The sequence below is a fragment of the Dermacentor andersoni genome, chromosome 1 (genome assembly GCF_023375885.2).
Source record: "Dermacentor andersoni chromosome 1, qqDerAnde1_hic_scaffold, whole genome shotgun sequence".
Lineage (NCBI taxonomy): Eukaryota > Metazoa > Arthropoda > Arachnida > Ixodida > Ixodidae > Dermacentor > Dermacentor andersoni.
Window position 1 is genome coordinate 202,845,651 of NC_092814.1, and position 21,771 is coordinate 202,867,421.

The 21,771-nt window shown below is 48.2% G+C and overlaps 1 protein-coding gene across 3 annotated transcripts in view; it reads right to left on the reverse strand.

The window, feature by feature from the left end:
• Positions 1-21,771, reverse strand: part of LOC126546944 (sterol O-acyltransferase 1) — a 110,818-nt gene that overhangs the window by 24,512 nt on the left and 64,535 nt on the right. For 2 of the 3 annotated variants that reach the window (XM_055062975.2, XM_055062974.2), the window contains exons 2-4: positions 4,449-4,633; positions 2,398-2,531; positions 892-948 (exon numbers count right to left, since the gene is read on the reverse strand). In XM_055062975.2, the coding sequence (XP_054918950.2) occupies positions 892-948; positions 2,398-2,531; positions 4,449-4,502 (245 nt within the window). In that variant the 5' untranslated portion in view covers positions 4,503-4,633. Of the gene's footprint in view, positions 1-891; positions 949-2,397; positions 2,532-4,448; positions 4,634-18,432; positions 18,621-21,771 lie in introns of those variants that run through there. The other variant, XM_050194663.3, reaches the window with a different exon arrangement.

Sequence of the window (21,771 nt, forward strand, 5' to 3'; positions counted from 1 at the left end):
CCCCCATACAGAAGTAGCAAGCCGTACTGTTTTTTTTTTTTTTTGCACGTTTAGGCTCAGCTGTCAGTTATCAGTATTAATATAGAAGAGAACATGCACATCATTGAAACGAGCATCAGTGACGCGCTGCCGAAGACGATAGGCGAGCACCGGCATTGAAGCCGTTGTACTTGGCGCTCGAAATAAAAAAAAATGACAGAATTATTATAATTGCTCTGAAATCTAATTAGCGGTATACTAATAGCGATTTTTGAGGGCGAATCGAATATCGAATAAATTTCGAATATTTTTCGAATACTGAATAATCGCCATCGCAATTACTATAAAACGACGTTCACATCCCAGTATTCTCACAATCAGCAAGTTTGTGTCATTACGTAGTACGTTATGAAGCACTGCTTATTGAAAGCACAAATGGAGCATTAGGAGCAAACATGATTCTTCGCATGCACAGGGCTCTGCAAAGAGTGCGAATGTCCGCTGCACAGCCTGCAAAGTATGGCTACATAGGAGACGCAGCCTGCTCCACTACGCTATTTCTCACGTTTTATGCCCTTGCTATGCCCGCGGAGTTGAAAGCTTACTGCACGTCTGCTCCAATTATCTGTTCATTCGGTCGCAGTTGACATTTCGAAATATTCGTAAATGGGAATATTTTCCGAATACTTATCGAATACTGAGTGTTCAATTCGAAGACCGAATCGAATAGGACGCTATTCGAAAGTCAATTATTCGCACACCCCTAAATCTAAGTGACAATGTCCTTATGCTACATTAGGCGTGCTGACTCAACGATAAATTAAATTTCCGGAGGCTCGCGCGCGGCACACAAACACACACACTATATTATATATTATATAGTAGTGGAGAGAGAGAGAGAGCGAAACTCACACAATACGACTCTCCCGAATGGCGAAGAACTTCTCTGGAAGGTCCTGTCCAGGTGAGCTGGTGAGGAAACGCGGTGAAATTTGTTAAATTTTTCGAAGCACTTGTTCTGATAAGTTTGTACAGATGCCACAGAGGGAGAAACCAGTGGATTGGGCGAGAAAACACATCTGCGACATAACGACTTGCTGAAAATGTTTCAGTTTAGTAGTTACGGGCAACCAACGGAAACACTGCTACATCAACAGTGAGACTAAACGTGTAAGGAACCCGCTAGTGCTAAACGCGATATGTTTGACCAAATCTAACTTGAAAAGGGCGGTGCTTTGGCCCGCTGTTCGAAGGGCATAAGGAGCTTCGTTCATATCTTGGAAGAGACGAATTTACTTCCGTACCCCCATCAGACCCTTCCAACAGCAGTAAATCAAACTAAATGGTACACCTATAGGTTACTCTTTCGAACTCGACACCTCAGTACATTGTACAATGTTTTGGCATTACGTTCAATACGGCAACTGTGGCCAGGAATTGGAGCGGCCAACTCGTGCTCAGCGCTATTGCTGAGTACCATTGTCCCAGAAACGTAAGTGCTCCTTTCGCGTACACATTTTCTACAACGGTGTTTTCCCTGTTTTGTGTTCACTGACGCATTCTGACCTCACTCAACAACTACGTCTGCGATCCTGGGCACTATTCACTTGCCTTGCCAAAATTTAGTGCGTCGATCCAAGCTCCCCTCTAAGTTTCAGCATGTTCTAGTCAGGATGTTATTGTGTTATTTTTGCACGAAAGAAAAAACAATCAAGCGAAGAAAAACAGTGAAACAGCGGACATCATCAACGCCCAACGAATTGAGCACACTACCCAAATAGGAGAAGACAGCGCTCAATTTTTCCGCTAATTTTACAGCGAAGCTGTATATGGCTAGCCTATTCGTGCGTCCATACGTCTGTCGGTCGCCTGTAGGCCGAAAACTCCTCCGGCGCGACACCATGCGCATGCGCTAAAAGATAAAGACAGAGTGGCGCGCGGTTAGCCAGTTGGATTAGCTGCACCAGTAGTGACGTCGTTGGTCTCCGTCGCAGCCGAGCGCGCGCGCAGCAGTTTCTCTCCGGCTCCAAAATAGGTAGGCCACGCGTCATACGTACTCCTTAGGAGCAGGCAGCTTTCAATCAGCAACGCCGCGAGCCGAACCGGGAATGAGCTCGTCTACGCCGTGCCAATGCTGCAGCCCGGGCACAGGAACAGGCTCGTGCAGCCGAGCGCAAGCAGCAACTGCGTACCGAGGATCCAACAGCCTACCAAGCCGTCGTTTAACGAACCGTCGGGATTAATGCAGCGATAAACATTGGGGCCGCACGTTTCAGCTTCGCTGGTTAACTATCTGTACGGAGTGCTTGGGCGGTGATTTTTTAACACTGTTTCAAGCACAAGGATTGAAGATGAACGAAGTAGCCCAGATCAAAATGTTAGCGGGATAGTTTCGTGGGTAAGAGGACAATCGCACACCTCTTCTTGCGAAGCTGGGATTCGGTAGTGTGGCTGCCATTCACCCGGTTGTTGCGGTCACTCTCCTTGTGGGCCAGTGTGTCGAGCACTGCGCTCAGGTTGTCCAGCTCAACGTTGACGCTCCGGCGCAGCCTCTGCGAAAGAAGCATCGCTTTTTAACAAGTCGTTTAGTGTGGCACAGATAAACCTACACACCGCTACTTAAGTTCAATGCTATTCTTACTGGGTTGCAACTGCATTTTATATACCTTTCTGACGGTGCAGAATGAACTATCTTCCAAAGCAGCGTGAACCAAAAGGAAGAGTAAACGTGTAACCATGATAGCGCTATAGAGCAAGTACTGCAGCTATATGCGCCGGCCCTAAATCACCTGCCCTGTGAAATGAATTCGCTCGGGCCTTTCCCTTACGACTTCTCTCTCGTTGATAAACAAATGGTCGCGTACACACGAACGCACTATCGTGACACTACTGCACCTTCAGTGAACATATCATGACTGCTGGACAACGCTGGTTAATGAATTATACAGGAAGGTACAACAGGGATCAGGAAAATACGCACACAGTATAAAGCTGTAGCATACATTCCACCTTAGGCGAGATACATAACCAATTTAAAATTTATCCCACTGTCCCAACAGCTACGTGGTTTGTCCCGCTTCAGTGCCGAGCCAGGCGCCAAGCTGGAGTGGCTCGATACGTCGCTGCTAAATGCTGGAGCGAAACAGGCGATGTCACTCAGCTAAATCGCCAACGCGAGGTGTAAGCAAGATATAAAATAGCGGGCTTGCCGTAGACTTCGATATTACTGTCGAAAGGCGCCAGGACGGTTTACACTCGACGATGAAAGTTCAATGCCCGCTCAACTAGCCAGTTGGGGTCATGCCGACTTCCAATGCAGCTTTAACGTAGGATCTTTGAACTTTTTTCTTTGGACCACTGTACTTCCGAAAGCACGGTGATCTTCGAAGGCAGACTCCGAAACTTGCCGCACTCTCGAGCTGGGGAAATTAACGTTATAATTCTTCGTGCATGTGCAACCATCGTGCTTTCGATATGCTATTTTAGCCACCAAGTTCACTTCTCCAAACACCGAATGAGCTCCGGCAGTGTTGCGTAAAAGAGAAAAATAAACTAGGCACTTCAATTCAAATTAGGATTCAGTGACCACGCGATATGCACGTCGATAACTGTCGGCCTCCTTGTCACATTTCTTCCTATATCTACTCCCTTCCAACTTCATGGTCCGGAAGATCATGGTCACTACAACAGGATCATGTTTAAGAGCTTACGCCGCGAGAAGAAACAAATGTGAGTTAAGGAAGAATAATGGCTGCAAACGAAGCAACATTTCGCAAAGTCATACTCGAAAGCCTCCCGTGCCACTGAGCCTTTATCGTAGGTGACGTAACCTCATCGGTGGTTGTCATGGAGCAAACTGCGGAAAGCCTTCGTGAGCAACGTGGGCGACGTCAACCTTGGCGTCCAGTGGAGAGGTTGACAGGCCACTCAAATGCGCATGCAAAGTGAACACAGCAATTCACTGCCTCACCATATGCAGCACGGTGTTGATAGCGTGCGGATAAATTCTAAACTGCGGCCGTTATGAGCCGTCAAGCTTGGTTAAGTCGCAGTTTTACTCAAACTGACACACACGCACACACACACACACGCACGCACACGCACGCACACACGCACGCACGCACACACGCACGCACACTAGTGCAGGCGCGGAACCACCAATCGAATAGATTCAACAACTAAAGAAACGGTAACTGACGCATGCACGAACAGCAGACATGAGATACCTTATACTTATATTTTAGCACATCGAAAAACGTATTGGTTTTGCAGCTAAGCAGTAGCGATATTGTGTTTATGGAGTTTTTGGTGCATGAAGCGCCGACATTACCGGCAATGCACCAAACATTGAGCAAGAAAAAAAAAACATTTAATAAAGGGTAGGTCGGCGTTCATTTTTGTCGCAAGTAATTAACCCCTTTGAGCAAGTTGCGCACTTCGCGAGTGCGAAGTTTCACTGCCACTTTTACCTCGATGCTGGTCTTGAGGCTCAGAAGCTGCTCGGCGCACCCGCTGGGCTCCATACCGGTCAGCAGCAGGATACGGCCAGAGTGCAGCCAGCAGAATAAACGGCGCGGTCAGGTTTCGCAGTCCAGCAATTGCGAACGATTTAGTTTTCAGGAGAGCAATAGAATGTTTCTAGATCCACCGGTGACTGAAATAAAAAACAACAACAACATGGAGCTGTGAAAGTGTGTGGTACGATTGCGCAAATGTGTCGAAAGCATTTATATACCTGCGGTAATAAGCGTGGGAAGGTTACCCTGTACTGGAAGCTGCAGCCAAACGCTAACTTGCTCAATTGCTACTCCGTAAGATAAAAGTTAATAAGAACATTCAGTCAGCAGACCTGGTGGCGAGAACAATAATACCATTACGCCTGACTTCAGGAAAGAATGCGGTCTGCGCAAGCAGGTACAATATTGATAAGAGTGCAGTAAATGAAGAAACAGTGCAGTCCACGCGCTAAAGTTCAGAACGGTGCCCGTGATTGGAAACAGTTCCACGGAGTCTGAAATCCTGAACTACAGATACTGCACGGCAGCTGTGCCTGCGAGGGCTTACAACCCGGAAGCGAGCGCTTATAAATTCGTTGGTACCCGTCGCGGCACAACGTTATACGTTTGCTTGTTTCCACTTCTATTATCGAACAGCTGTGCTCTAATGGACTGCGCTTTCGTTCTCCCATTTCCACTGGAGACAAGAGGCAAACAAGACAGCCGCATCGAAAAAAACATGACTGCTTCCCCATCTACAAAAGACGCTTTAAATGCATAGGATTTCCTGGGTCACCTCGCAACCTAGCTTGCCAAGGCACTTTAGAAGGAATGCTGAAGAACATCTTGCGCAGCTTTCGTGGGCATATGAAAATATTTCCTGCGAATACTTCAGAAAGCATGACACTCAATGTGAGAGCTTCCGCCTATGAGGGCAATCATCGTGCAGTGTTGCAAGCGGAGAGTAACAGTGGTTAACGCTGAGTGGTTTTATCAAGGGAAATCGCGAGGGGAGGTGAGGAGGGGAATTGCGCATTCGCGGTGCCAATCGCCTGTCACCCCTTGTATCAGCTACACTGCTGCATATACCGCCACACTAAGCCGCGTGAGGAGACCGACATCCACTGCCTTCGTTTACCGGTGCGTTCAGACTGGAGACGCTTCGGACAAGATCGCTTTCTTTGATCCGCGGGTCGCAGCCCCCTTAGCTAATTTCTACAACTCAACCACTCCGTTGAGTCCTTGATGTTTCCGTTTGGCATTCTACTCGGCACGGTTTTCTAGGGGCTTTGCCGGCTCTCAACGCTACTTCCCATGTGAAAAGACGATCGATCAAAAGTTGCATTTTTGTTATCTCTGAAATCGAACGCAACGTTCTTAGGAGGGTGTTAAACCGATTAGATAGCAGATGATTTGCAGAGACGCAGACCATTTTCAGAGACTAAGATTCTCGGACCGTGGCCCCACGCGTCGCAGGCTTGCAAAGCGACGCGCGCACTGCTACGTTTCATGAAATCCACTGGCCTCAGTGACCGATTATAGGCGTGAAGTTATGGAAAACCGCAGGTATTCACACACATAGTACCTTCCCCCTCTCATTTTCTTCCCTTAAACCCCTTCCCATGTGTAAGGTAGCAAACCGTATGTACGTCTGGTTGACCAACTTACCTCTCCTTCCTTTTTTTCCTCCTCCTACTTCCCACGCATACATTTTCGCTTACAGCTAGTTGCAATGCCGCACACTTGATTTATAGATCTTAAGGAGAGGTTAGAGGTAATCTGACTCTGGCTGCTCCATTTCACTTGTGTGGGCTCGCAGCTAAAATAGGGCACAGTCTAGCAAGTTATGTGCACTTACAGAGCGATCGAACCCCGGAAACATAAAAGGTAACTAAGCTAATTATAACCTATACTTCAACTTAATCTAAAGAGAAAGAAAACGTATGACATGGCTCGTCAGGTTAGAAAGAATATATGTATATATATATATATATATATATATATATATATATCATAGAAGCCATCAAAGACATCAACGACAACACATGGGAAATTACTTGCACTTACTAATTGAGTGAAAGAAATGATAGATTAATGGAAATGAAAGTGGATGAAAAAACTCGCCGCAGGTGTGGAACGATCCCACGTCTTCGCTTTACGCGTGCGATGCTCTACCAACTGAGCTACCCCGGCGCCGTTTTCCCAACCACTTTCCGGGGTATTTATGTATTACTACTAGAACTAACCTGGGAGTGTTAATCCCCTTTCTTCTCGTTCATATATGTTATTTTTTCCCCGCGGCTTGCGCACTGTAGTAATGCGAAAGTTCTCTAAATGACCCTTGAAATTATAGCATTAAAATAAATTTTCGAACCCGCTCTTCATCGGAGCATTCAGCAATAAAAGATAGAATTACACAAGCGCATAACTGCGCATGCACAACGCGTTTGACGAACTTAAGTTTTAAAAAAAAGCAGATTCAACTTCAGTCGACATCTACATAGTACGTAGCATTCATGATTTGATGTCCCATGAATGTACTTTGCCCCTGTGGGACTCGAACGTTTCCACCATGTGTCGTTTGCGTTCGTTGTCTCCGGACATACAGATGCACCTACCGCCTGGGTTACCACGACGTGAACAGACCATGCCGTACCGCCTGTGGCTAGACGTAACATTTACAAACTCTTACGCCTTCCTTACTGAAATGGCCAACACCCCCACGTGTGACACATGCAGCTGTGATGAGACGCTTGCACGCATTATGTCTGTCTGCCCGCGCTATAGTGCCGACAGACAAGCGATGTTCAAAGTGCTGGACCAATTGGATAATCGTGCACCATAAGAACCAAAAGCTCCAAGCCAGTGCTCCCAAAGAACATCCACACAGAAGGCCTTATTCGCGCTACTAAAATTCCTGCGTTATACGGGCCTTCACGATAGACTTTAATAACGCCGCCCCCTACAGCTCTATAGTGCATGTACGCGGTTTGTTTGTGCTCCATCTCTCTCTCCCCTCCCGTTCTCCTAATCACCTGTAACTGTTATCTTAATCATAACTGTTGTGCAGCGAACGGTTAATGCTTTTGCGACGTGTTGCGAAGTGCTGCGGAGTGCAGAGCACGGTGCTTGATGTTTTGCGATACCCAGCGACCCAAGTTCGCGTCAACTGCTACCACCACCGGTACCGCACAGTATCGGCCCACATTGTTAGGCTTCACTATATCCGGGAGAGGTCCACAGAAAGGCTAGACACAAATACCCGATACGGAAGAGTAGGAGTGATTCGCCAAGAAAAGCATTGTCCTAAAGAAAGCAAAAAAAAAAAAGGAAGAAAGAAAAGAGAAAAATGTCCCGATACCACACGCAGTCAAACAAAACTCTAGACAAGCGTGACCGGACAGCTAGTGCGCTAAGCTTCATTTTGGTGCATCGATGACGTGGTGAGGGAAGCGCCCGCCAAGAGCCGTAATCACCACGTCGAAATAAAATGGCTCGGTTTGCGTGGCGCCGAGCGGAAGATGTCAGAGGACGTCAACAGCTGACGTTTCTTGTGCACGTGGTCTTCTGCGCTCCTCGAGCTATACCAGTTTGTTTCCCAGCGAAAGATTGAGAAACTTTCTCTTGCTGAAAGAACTACGAGAATGATCTTTTGCGCGATTTGAAAACTGGTGGATCACCTCGTCAGTAGCTACAAACAATTGTCAGTAGCCACGTAACAGTTTTAATATAATAATTGATATTATATATTACAACATAACCTATTTCCTGACTTGCACCGTTCCCAATAACCAGTGTTTTTAAACATCTTTATCTTTAGCGCTGTGCTTTCAGGAATTTTCGGCAGTCTTCGAAAGAACGCCCGGTATGGCTGTAATAAGTGTTTCCCGTTAGTTTATTTATTCATACACTTTCTTTTCATATCACCTTCACTTTCTCCCTTTTATTTTCTTCCCCTTCCCTTCTACCCCAACGTTCAGTTGCAGGCTAGAACACAGTAGATTACCCCAACCTCCCAGCTTTTCTGTTACAATAAATCCCTCTCTCGCCCTTCGGAGCTTCGTTTGAATCATATTGGTAGCACCAACTTTCATCTTCCGCAATGGTGCTTGACACAAATGTGGGGTCACTCCTAGCCCTTTACAAAAGCTCAGCAGCAGTTGTTCATCTGGTTTATTTCTGCGCGTGTTCGGGACAATTTTTGCACAAATTCCGTTCCCTAAATGTTTGCGCAATATATGGTGGCACACATTCCTGTTGAATTTCAGCTCTTATGATATCATGCCCACAGCAACATGGCGAATTTTATGCAGCAATCGCCTCACACGTTACACATTTGCAGCGGTAATATGTGGCGTCGGCGGGCCGGCAGCCGACTCTGGGATTACTTTGAAACGAATCTCTGCCCTTCCAGAACCTTTGGTGCCATTCAAACACACGGCTTTTGTATAATGCTTCGTCACCATATGCTTACTGAATCATGTTCCATGTTCAATTTTTCTCTAGCCTAAGTCAGAACCAAATTTTCACACAATGCTAGCAAGTTGTATCCGCCACCTCAATCATGTAACGTCCAAATAAAGGTGTCAAGCAACCGAACACTGCTTAACACAGCCTGCTAAACACCGCTATGCCGCCTAGCGAGTTTACATGCTAGCCCTTCCAAGGCTCGTCTGTTCTGACTCATTAACACGAATTCCTGAAGCTTTAGTATCATAGCAAAATGTCTTAATTCGGTGCTGCAATTTTTCCTACAAAGAGTATATCTTTACAGAAGCTGTTGTTCATTAGTCTAGGGCAAAATTATATCTCTGATAGCCATACCTACAGGCCGCGGTAGATAAAAGTTTTATTTCTTTCAAGAATATCTGCGGCTTGCGCACGTACGTAGTGTACGCGGTGCATAAGGCAGCACTGCTGGGGCTGCCTTTGTTGCACAAATGTGTATGCTCGCCTGCGTTTTCAGCGCATATTTGTATAACTTGCTTTGACTGCAGTTAGTTATATCAGTGGCTCGTGTGATTAGGAAAATGTCCCGCTGGTGCAATTGCTCCAGCACAGATAGACTACAGTTGACGTTTCCGCTCGGACTGAGCCCCCTTGCAGCATGATATCACCCGTAGAATACTGCACCATTAGAGGTGCACCTTTGGCCTACAGTTGGAATCCTCGTTGTCGAGTGCAATTCTTTTTTCACGGTATGACTGCTTTTCTGTGGCTACTGCTTAGACTATAGATGCAGCTAGCGTTTTTATCCCTTCACTAAGCGGCCACATTTGCGACATCTCCCAATTAAAAATTATGGGGTTTTACGTGCCAAAACCACTTTCTGATTATGAGGCACGCCGTAGTGGAGGACTCCGGAAATTTTGACCACCTGGGGTTCTTTAACGTGCACCTAAATCTAGGCACATGGGTGTTTTCGCATTTCGCCCCCATCGAAATGCGGCCGCCGTGGCCGGGATTCGATCCCGCGACCTCGTGATCAGCAGCCCAACACCATAGCCACTGAGCAACCACGGCGGGTAACATTTCCCAATAGTACGTTCACATTCGGAGAGGGTGAACTATAGAATACCTTCACGTTTTCGAGAGGTTTGACAAAGTTTCCGTGCTGATACTATTTCTCTGTCAAGGGTCAACAAAATACGTTCTAGATATTGAAGTAAGATTACATACCCCATGCACTCGCCGGTCCACATTTCAGGACAAGTGTACAAAAGTCAGTAAACACTTCAACAAGCAGCCGTCTAAAAAAAAAAAAAAAAAAAAAAGGGCTCACGGCCCTCTGATACGCGGCGAACGCATACCCTATCTCGCGGTGCTATTTTCGCGCGCACCGTCTACAAGCTCAAGAGAGTCACACGTATATTTCATGAATACTGTATTTCCGTGATACGTGGGTAAACTCGCGAGATACATCCATGCATGCTCAGCCGGTTTTCATCCTGGAAAAGGGCTCTAGAAAAAAAAAAAAGGCTTGTACGTGACTGATAACCCCCTTGTACGTCGAGTTGACCGAGTTTGTAAGTCGTGTTGGCAGACGTGTTGTGTCGTTGATGTATGGCTCAAATACCGAGCGACCTTTGCCACCTACGAACAAGTGAAGTATGGGTTTTGTTTTAACAGCGAAGCTGTTCAAGCTTGAGTTCCAGCCGTGCCCAGCGACCGCTCAAAGCTCTTTCATACTTAGGCCAATCCCGAAGGTAGTGCAATGCCGGGCTGACCCAGGGGGAGATGCAGTTGGCCATTAAGGGGCCCACATTCACAGCTTTGCTGGTCATCCTTGTGCACAGAGTGGAAGGGTACCGAATTTATTTTTCCAATTACTTTACACTGTTCCGCACATCGTTACAGACTGCACCAGCTGACCACATCTCAAGGGCAACGTGTTGGCTATACCCTTATCAACCATTACTCATTTCGGAGTGCGAGGCTGCAGCAGTTCAAGAGGCCACACGATTACTCAAAGTGTCAGCTCATTGCGTTATTCTAAGCAGATTTTCATACAGTTACTAGAGGGGACAGGGGCGCTAATGTCTACGGGAGCTGCAAGCAGGGCAGTTTAGCCAGCTTGAGAATGATGGGTAGTACATGGATTTGCCTTAACTTCGTCCTGCTGGCTTTAAATGGCTTCGCGACTTTGCAAAGTGATCAGCTTTAAGTGCTGCATTAAAAATAATTTAATCAAAATTATTAAAATTATCCGACGGCAGGATTCGAACAGATGACGTCTACCACAGAAGTCCGATATTGAAACAATTACGCCACGGATGCATGAACAAGCGGAACCACAGCAATTAGCAGCGTTTATGCATGCTTGCTCAGTCTTATTATCTTCTGCATTAAACAAGTATGAATTGCTTTGAAGTTTATTCCAGTTTAAGCACAGGTCAAGCCTAATACACGAAGCCACAAGAACGTCTGAAGCCCCAAGCATGAAGATCAGGTAAATCCATGCACTACACATTATTCCCCTGGTGGCTGAACGATCGCAGCGCCGGAGTTCCCAGTATTGGTATTGTACGAAACTATGCAATATGCTATTGGGGGCGAGCACCACCACTGGAAAAGCTAGCGCCACCGTCGGCATGACGTGGCATGAGGGATCACGTGGACACAGCGGCCGCGTCGGCTGCTTCGGAAGCGCCGAAGCGAGCTGAAAACGAAAGTTTAATGTCCCGCCTGTGCCGCGGTTCTGATTAAGTGGTGAGACTTTACCGCCTTGGGTATCTGCTTGACAGCATTTGAAAGTACTATAATAGGTAGTGGCTGCCTTTGGAGGCGTGCAGCATGGTAGGCTACTGCTCGGTGCCGCAGTGCCGGGCGTATACGCAACGGAGCCCGGTGTCAGCCTTATTCACACGTAGCCGCAGGGCAAGGAGCTGCGTGAAGCTTGGCTGGCGAAACTTGGAACCGGCAGACTGCCATCGGCTACAACTCGGGTATGTAGCAAGCACAGGCGCGAGGAACATTTCTGCTACGGCGCCGGGACTGCGCGATGTTCGGTGAGTAGCAAAAAACGCGCACTGAGACGCTCGCCCGCGCCCGCTGCCCGGCTAATGTCATGCCGGTTGGGTCTATGAACTTGTTGATGCTAGATACTGGCAAGTTCACTGGAACCGAGAGACGGTAAGACGCACATTAAAAAAAAGGCACGTCATATGGTCATGTTTGTGTTATGAATTAGTGCACTGGATTACGAAAAACAAGCAGAGAGAAATCGCACGCTGAGAAGACCGATAAACATACTTTGCGACGCCACTTGAGAAATAATATTGAAATGTCCAAGAATTTAGAAGCCAAAAAAGATTGAATCGTCGCGACGGCACATCACAGTCGCCGTAGCTAGGCGAAGTCTCTGTAACGGAATTATGTTTTAACAGTTCTGATAGGGTCCACGCAACAATGGTTGCTAGTGTACTGTCAAATGCTTATATGCTGTGGCCTAAAGCTCACGGCAGGGTGCGAAAACGCGCTCACAGCGAAAGCAAAACATTATGCGCGGACATGCATGCAGACGCGCAGTAGGTCGCTGCGAACCCGCGCGATCGCTGGATTGAGGCTCCATTCTGTTATGCCCCATTTGGTTATACAGACAGCCCAATACAAGAACATATTTCACATAGTTTACTCTCAGCGTTTGCCTACCTTTCAGGCAAGAAGCCGATTCGGGAGTCTCCATCGCGGCGACCGCGCGCAGTGGCGTTCACGTACTGTACGCATTCGGTAAAGAGAGCGTCTGTAAACGATTCTGTGCTTTCCGTTTGCCCAAGATTATTATATCGACAGTCAAAAACTTCCCTCGTTTTGAGAGTGCCTACATAAATGTCCAGGAGGGCTGCCGCGTGGTGTTGTTATTGAACACCGTAAGCGACACCTATGAGGAGCGCGCCGCGTGATCCCTCATACTACGCAAGGGAAGCGCTTCCGAGAGATGGCGACTCCGTAACTCCTCCCCGCCAATACCCAAGGTTGGCCACCCACACAAGGTTAACCATTGCTGCCTGGAAAATCGGAAGTAAACAGAAGGGAGGAAAAGACAGGAAATATTGAAAGTGAGAGGGAAAGACAGATTGGAAAGGAGGATAGGAAAAGGGAACTACTGATTTTTCCGGATGGGTCAATCCGCAAGGGCCATTCACGTGAAGCTGAGACCAAAGCGATGTGTTGCCTCCACCGAGGGGCCTTAACGGTCCAAACACTCAGCATAGGCTCAACCCCAGGATCCCCTTTTCATAAGGTGGAAGCTTGGGCGAGTTGGTGATTCAATATCGACATGTTTGCACAGCGGAAAAGACCAGGACTAAAGGAAGAACAACACAGGCGCTGACTTCAAACTATCTTTATTTGCGAAATCGCCAGAAATATATACATGAGCAAAAGTAATGAAAAACAACTTTTGCATTATGTCAGATGAAGTTGTTTTTCATTACTTTTGCTGATGTATATAGTTCTGCCGATTTCGCAAATAAAGTTGAAGTCAGCGCCTGTGTTGAAGTCAGCGCTGTGCAGACATGTCGATATCCGCTTTTCCCCCGGACACGGCTAAGCCGCCCACGGCTATACGCGGGGGAGGGTCCAACGCCCATGTGCTGGGGTCCGTGGTGTCGCAAACCACCAAACGCCTGCAGACGCAGACGTCCCTGCGGGGTTCTCAACAGAGTCAATCACGAGCACTTCGCATTCGATGATGCCCGCCTGCACGTGTGTCCGTCCACTTGAAGAAAACCACGCGACGTGACATGACTGCGTCGTTAGCGGTTCCACAGAAAGTCAAAGTGATATAACAATGTTGCCACAATATACGCGAGCGGCCAATCAGTGCGCCGCTGAGGTTTAATCTACCGTTTTCTGACCGTCTTGCAGTAACAGCCGCGACACGTATCGCTGCTATCTGCTTTTCGACCGACGGCTATCGCTTGGCTTCGTTCATTGCAGCAACTTATGCGAAGAGACCTTGAAATTAAAGAAATCCGCTCTTATTCGTCTGACGCCTCTTCGCCTGGTGCACGCATTTCCGCTCTTTTGTTTAGCTTTGAATTTTTCTTTTACTGTTCGTTTGTTGAGGAACAAAATGCTCATTAATTGATAAAAGCGTTCATGCACTACATTGGCTATGAGATGACGCAGGCTGAGGGAAAGTTTTGAGCAGCTCGCGTTCTTTTCTTTGAGGTGTACACAAAGCTCGGTACGCAAGCGCTTCCGCATTTCACCCCCATCGAAAAGCGGCCGCCGCGGACGGGTATCGAACCTGCGATATCCAGCAGAACGACCTAGGTAGTGAACCACCATGGTAGGCAATAAAACATGGAGGCGGAAAAGTATCTGCAAGGGAAGCTCGCCAAAGATCGTTGTTTGGGGTCTACCCTCGTCCACAGTACCAAACAAATGTTGCGAGCGAAAGGTATTAACGCAAATCGGGCTCGTGCTTATGAGGAACCGTTAGCTCGGGCGCAACTCCGATGTCGCCTATTCAAATACATGTAAAACGCAGAAACTGTTTTCTGAAATAACCACTGTGCCGATCTTAACCAAAATTGGGGCATTTGAAAGATTTAAATTTTAGTGACTGTTGAAAGCGGAATTTCGATTGGGGACCTGAATTTTTTTTTTTAGGTTGGTAAGTTTGAAAAATATAGAAGCAGTATGTTTACTAATTGGTAGCTCTGCACTATAAGAACAGGTATCGCCGTTCTGTAAATTTAATCCATTAGAGCATCCAGAGTAATCTCTAAGATAGTGCTGGCCAAAAAATTAGGCAGCCCGACGCTGCTGGTCCCTTCAAGCAAGGGGTGACGCGATAGAGTGACGTGCGCAGTGAATGCGCCCCTTTCTCATCCCCAACTCGCTCAAGAAGAGCGTCTCAGAGACGTGAACTGGTGCTTGAACAGCCGTTCAACTTTTACCAAAAAAATCCAGCATGCATCCGATTCTGGCAATCAGAAAAGGATGAAATCAGCCAAATTTACCGGAAATTTATTTACACTTAATGCCCACCCGTTGTCGCACTCAGACAGCTCAATCCATCGCTGTCTGAACTAACCGCAACATGTCGGCGTCCGTGCGTTACACTGTGCGTTTGATATTCTGCGCGTATAGAACGACTCCTCAACAATCGCAAACGGAATGGAGGCCCATGCCCAGACTAACCACAACGCTTGTTCGTCGCTGCGATGCATTCAATTCTCCGGAACGCCGAAAACGCGTGACGTGACTTTGTTGCCGCTATAGATTAGCACGTAAAATAACTTATCTTTGAAAAAGCTTTCGTAACGAAAGAAAGCAGATCGTCGTCTTCGCCGTATCTCACGCAAGAACTTGCTCTGTCGTCATCTGGTGCTAACGCCGGCGCTGACGGCATATGTTACTGCGAGCGTCGCGGACCTGGTTTGGTTTGTACCCGATGGCACTGCGCAATAAATTTTCGGCGCAATTTGCTTAAAAAGAAAAGCACACTTTGAACCTATTAAATATGGTAATCATTCATTGTGAGCTCTCATCCTCGCTTGGTAATCTTCCTATAGCGCAGGTGAAAAGTAAGAGTTTTCGGCGGGTGATATCGTGTATTCGATGTATTTGTTCACTGACCCTCTAGCGCCCCCAGGGCAGTCAGTGCAGCCATTGCGGTCACGACTGGTGTCAGCCGCATTCGTGCCGACCTGTAAAGTTCCACTTATCCGGAGAAGACCAATTTCAGGGTCGCAATAACGCAAATTCGGGCCCATAGAAATGTACGGGGACATATATATGTCGAATCCACCGCGAGAGGGTGAACGTGGCCGTACTCAGTGGTGGCACAGTAGTTTCCTGCCATAAGGTTACTCGAGGAAACTCTGGAGCTTCAATCATCTACCGCGAAAATTATGGTTACCACAGTCGACCGCAAGAGTTCACGGACCACGTGAGCGCGTGCGAAACGGCTTGTCTGCGGTACTTACGCAGCGCTAGAGGCTGGAAATGTGTCCTGCTCGCCGGCGCGTCAATTTTTTTTTTCCTTCGCTCGGTGCGACGATTCCCTCTTTCTCACGCAACGCGCTCTTCGACAGCCGTGGCCACGCACGCATGTTTCGAGAGCATTGTCATTGGAACGTGATATCGCTGATACCAGCCGCGCGCCGCATAGCTGCGCGCGAGAGCGACCAAATAGAAGAACGGGGTGCAACACGAGAAAATTTACACGCCAGGCGAAAAAAGGAGAGGACTCACTTCTGGTCCAATGCTGACCCGGACCGCTGGGTGGCGCGGAAACGCAGTTTGACACGGGCTCGCGCGGTCCGTAAACTTTTGCGGTCAGCTTTACAAGATTTACCCAACAGTCGTGCTTGTGGCTTCAGACCTTCACGTGGCTTTATCTGCCTTTATTGGCCTATACTTCAAAGCAATCTACGCTTTTATAAATGCAGAAGGCACTAAGACTCTGCCAACATGCATACTAATTGCAGCGGTTCTGCCTGTCGAAGCGGGCAAATCGAAACGCGCCAAGCGTCTCAACGCGCTGGCTCGCCGCGGGAAACTCGTGGTGGTGTTCTATGCCGCTTGTCGGCACATGCGTCCGGGGCGTAACGGTTTCAATATGGGGCTTCTGTACTATAGAAGTACTCTGTTCGAATCCAGCCTTCGGACAATGTTATTAATTTATAACGCAGTATTTCTGTTGGAAATGACCCGTTTACAAAATCGCGAAGCCGATTACAGGGAGAAGGACGAAGTTTGTGCAAAGTCATGTACTAACCATAATTTCCACGCTGGCAGCTCCCGTAGACGCTGTAGCGCTAGAGTTTCCTCGAGTAATTATTGCAGGTAACTATGCTTGGCGGAAGCAGCTGGGAGACTCCGTTTATCAGCTGCCCCTGAAAGGACACTTTTGTACGAACTTTGCTTTCGCCTTCGTTCATTCATGGAATCGACGAGCGCCAGACGATATGATTATGCAAAGCAGTGGGATGTTACACTTAGAATGTTTACCAGGAGTTGGCTTGTCAGGAATAATAAAAGCGTGTAGGTCCCTTAAAGAGGCACTAAATAGAAACAGAAATCAGTTTAGGCTGATAACGTATTCTTGCAATAGCACATTTTCGTTGCTTTCATGGCGATATGTCGATTAATATTATTAGATGAGGAAATGAATAACAATGTTTCGCTTTTCTATACTTTTTTTTAATTTCGCGCCCGAAACACCAGCGCACGTATGTCAGTGCGAGGTACGTCAACGCGGATATCACAATTTTTTTGTATATAGGCGGTGGCGGCTCGGTAAACGTTCTCGAAACTTGGCAAATTAACTATTAGGCTCTGTTCAAATACGATGTAGTCCATCTTCACAGATTAACGATTAACCGAGCCCGAAGACGACGTCAAAATGCATGACGCCACGAGAACTACGGGAACTTGAAGAGCGTTACCACTTTTTTTTTTTTTTGGGGGGGGGGGGGGGGGGGGAGGAGGAAGGCGTTATAAATCTTCAATCAAAAGGTGGGGTTTATGTGCCAGAACCAAGATATTGGGAGGTATGCCGTAGTGAAGGAATCCTGATTAATTTTGATCACCTGGGGTTCGTTAACGTGCTCCCAGTTCACGGTACACGGGCGTTTCTTGCATTTCGCCCCCATCGAAATGCAGCCGCCGTGGGTGGGATTTGATCCCGCTACCGGGCTCAGCAGCGCAACGCCAAAGCCACTAAGCAACCACGGCGGGAGTAGAACAAGAAATGTTGCTGAAGCAAATAAATAAATAAATAAATGAATAAATAAATAAACGACGCTTCACACAAAGTGCGAAACTGTAGTTCACGCACGCCAGGAAAACCACACCCACTTCTGCTCAATTACACCGTGAATTGAGTGACACTGTTGAAACTGTGCACCCCCGTGCGAGAGCTTCGCCACACTTTTCTTCAGAATTGTTCATTGCTGAAGTCTTAATTCCTCGCCTAGAAAGAGCTCCGCACGACCGGTGCAATGTTTGCAAAGACGCGCTTGTTGGCCGCAACAATCATTGCATTTGAAGAGACAATTCTACCGCTGTTATCACGCGACATGCGAAAACCTATACTTTTCGGCCCGAGTTACGCCGGCTCTATAGAGGTAAGCACACTCTGCTAGCACGCAACGTATATATACTGAGCACGAAATCCCAAGGTGGAGTGCGATTCTTAGTTCTTTTCAGCCTGCAGCTAACCTCAGCTACCCTCAACGCAGTGCTACACCAATGTAAACCATGGAAGAGCAACAGCTATAGGTGCAGAGGGGAAAAGGGAAGAACTATTTCGGTCTACATTGCGCATTCAAATATCCGTAGCAGAAGGCGAACGGTGCGTGTCTCCGATGCACCGCTGTAGCGACGAGTTTAGTATCCCCTTCGGCCATTTAGGATGCAGGTCAAATACTCGATTGAGAGCATGTGCAGAGCGAGCTGTAACAAGGCTATAGGAGGGTATAAGGTAAGCGTCGCTTACCTTACAGAGCCGTGAGCCCCGGCTGCCGTCAAGTCGTCCGCGCGCAGGGAGGGCACAGACAGTGTGTCCGAAGGGTTTCGCCAGTCTCCGCTGCTCAAGCGTACGACGCGTCCTGCATTGCCTTATCAGCTGGGCGGGTTTAACACATACCGCTTCGCCTGTGTCGCTTATCTCGGAATTCGCCCTCGGGAATTTTTCGAATTGTGCAATACTGCGGCATATATATATATATACTCGCGAATGACAGACCACGTACGCTACGTGATTCCTTCGCAAGGGCTTCTGCGAGAAGAAATTAACCGCCTCCCCACTCTTCCTTTCCACTGTATTTTGTCAAGAGCAGAGAAACAAGAACGTAAGTTACTTGGCACACCAGGTACAACAATTATGGTCGCATTTAGAAGCTACTTGTCGACTGTGTAATGCATTTGCCGAAAGGCAGGAAGCGGAATTCCTGGCATTATGAGGAGCACGTGAGAAGACCCCTCCGTTCCTCTGACGTCGTCCACCAGAGGCCCGCGACGCCGCGTTCACGGAAGCGTCACGACACACGCCCGGCTGCTTCGCTGTTTCCGGTTACTTGATAAAAAAAAAAAAGCGAATTCAACGGCCAGGTGATTTTGTTTAGTACTAAGAAGTGAGTTCTACAAAGCGCGCCGCAAGATAAAAAGAAATACCGGAGAGAGGGAGAACGGGAGCCGAAAATTAGCAAATCAAGTGGAGAACCATGTACAGTCGACCGATTCTTTAACAGTACCGCGCGGGCGTCAAATCGCCGCCTGGTAAACGCCTTCTAACGGCGCGAAGCAACGCAGTCAGTAAGAGCGACCGGCAAGAGATCAACAAGCTCTTGATGATCTGGTATCTTCGCGCCCTTAGAAGGCGCTCACCGCGGCCGGCTAATCGACGCTCGCGTGGTGCTGTTAAGGAATCGGGCGACTGTACGTATTGCATTTGCCAGCCAGTCACTAACTGAACACCACGACGACTGCAGACACGGTACAGTGTTTAGTTCAGACGCGCAGTCCTTCGCCGTCCTCGTATTCAGTTACGGCATGATCCCATGCGCGCGTCTTTGCCACCGCGGGAATCACTGGGACTGTGTGCGCTGTGATCAGCGATGCGGAGAGAAGGTGGTCGCTTCTTGACGCATTTACCCACGTGAATGAATTGACCGCTCCTCATCGGTCGCCTCGATCGGCGACGAGCAGTATGCCGGAAAAAAAGAAAGAAAGAAGAGGACCCTATGACCCAGCTCCGAGAACTATTCGTTCCACAGCAGGAAGACGTTACTGCTCGCGAGCGGTGCGCTCTGTCAGCTGTGGCATGCCGCGCGTGTCCTTCTGCCAGTGTGGACGTGCCTTTACAGCGTACGAAGCGCGACTCGCTAGCAGTTGGCTTCATTCACGGCACTGGTGGACGACAATGCAGTAAAGATCCCTCACTAACGTTGCATGTTGCACCGTTAGTGAGGGACCCCCCAAAGAGAGAGAGAGATAGAGTGAGAGCGAAATGAAGAAAACGGTATTGCAAGGAAAGGAAGAAGGCAATCGAATGTTCTGGCTATCCGAAAATGTGCGTCCTGTTACTGTGTGTTGGGTGCGATAAAAGCGATTGAGCGTGCAAGGTGCCCTATCTGCCAAACGAAGCAACGAGCTGAATTCATGCAAATGTGCTGTGACGTGCGCTTATGCCGCTGGCGCCGCACATTGCTCAATCGTGAGTGAGGAGCTCATTTGTCCGTAGTGAGTGAGTGAAGAGCAGGTACAGTCGAACGTCTCTATATGGTGTATCCACACGACGGACGGCTCCGCGCAAATCTGTGCCGCGGACGCTTATTCCGCCGCCCGTCCGGCTGCGAAGCACATCCAGACGACGGACGGACTGAGTAGACGACCGCGCCGGAAAAATAAAGATGGCGGCTACGCCCGAAGCGACTGCCGTCCGCCTCGAACCTGTCAAGTGGTCGTCGTCCACTGTGTGGCCCGTAACTTTCAAACTGAGGATTGTATTTGGTTTAAATTTGTGTCCAGAAGCTTCGACAGCAATGTATTCGTGATGAGTGGACACCGTTTCCGAAAGCGATACTCAGATTCTCGGCGTGTAGGCTTAGAGTGGCTGTATTGGCTGAACATGGCCTCTAAGATGTTGCGGTGGCCCGGGCGGATCTCAGTGGCCGTAAGTTAATATAATTGCTTGTTTCTACTCACTCTAGATGGCGCCATCGGTGTAACAAAGACTTTGTCATAGGTGTTTTCACTCTGAATGAAAATGGAGATCGAAAGGAAACGATGGTTGGCCGCAATGGCTGTTGTTTTGTCCGAATTGGACACGAATGGTGTCAGCAGTGATGAAGCTGTTTCAGAAAGATCCCAAAGCCGCGTTTGTTGCCAGACTGTAGAGCATGCTAGGCTAAATCCGCAGCATTCGACCCCCAAAATCCGGATGCGAAAAATAGTTTGGCATTTTCCGTCCGTGGGGGTCGCGGACGACGCGCGGACGGCACAAATCCGTGACGCGTAGTCACGTGATGCGCAGTCCGTCGCGAGAAAGACGGATTTCGTCCGTCGTGTGGATCCACCAATAACGAACGCCTCTACAACAAAATATCGTCTATAAGGAAGGAATAATTCTGTCCCGGTTCTATTGTGAGCTGTGCAGTGCGCGACATTTGCAACTAAATGATCTGTGCACTCAGTTATAAAGGCGTTCTACCACAGACTGAACAAAGGTCAAGGCCTTTGGTATATAGTGCAGTTCAGATCGTCCGAGTCGACGTCGCGAAACTGATACAAAATTAGACAGTTTTAGTTACACGTACGTAGAGGCTTCACGTACGCAAACGTGAAAAGCCTACGTGCCTTACGTGCACGCCATCTGAAACGCTTTTAGCTACACGTACGCTACGCACGCCAAGAGGGCTACATCTATCGGGAAATGTGAACACGGCGGTAGCCAATTCAATCCTGTCGCCGCGTTTCGATGCAAGCCGTCTGCGCGCGCGCGGCCCGCTATCGCTTGTTCGTGATCTCGGGGAACTCCCGCGCTAAGCTGTCTACGTGCGCAAGAAACGCACGCAAAGAATTGAATCTCACGTACGTCCGTGAGACGCGCCCGCGCCCGCTACGTTGTACGCATGTGCACTGCTGACACGTAGAAGCTCTATGTACGCAAAGCCTCTACGTACGTGTAACTAAAACTGTCTGTTAGTGACAAATATATACCTAGCCGGAACGCTGATCTTTGTTAAATGTATCACTCGGCCTCGCCAATGTATTTCCAGCGCTACATTCCGCATTACCGGACAAAAAGAAAACAGAAGCAAAAGCAGTGCTGCAG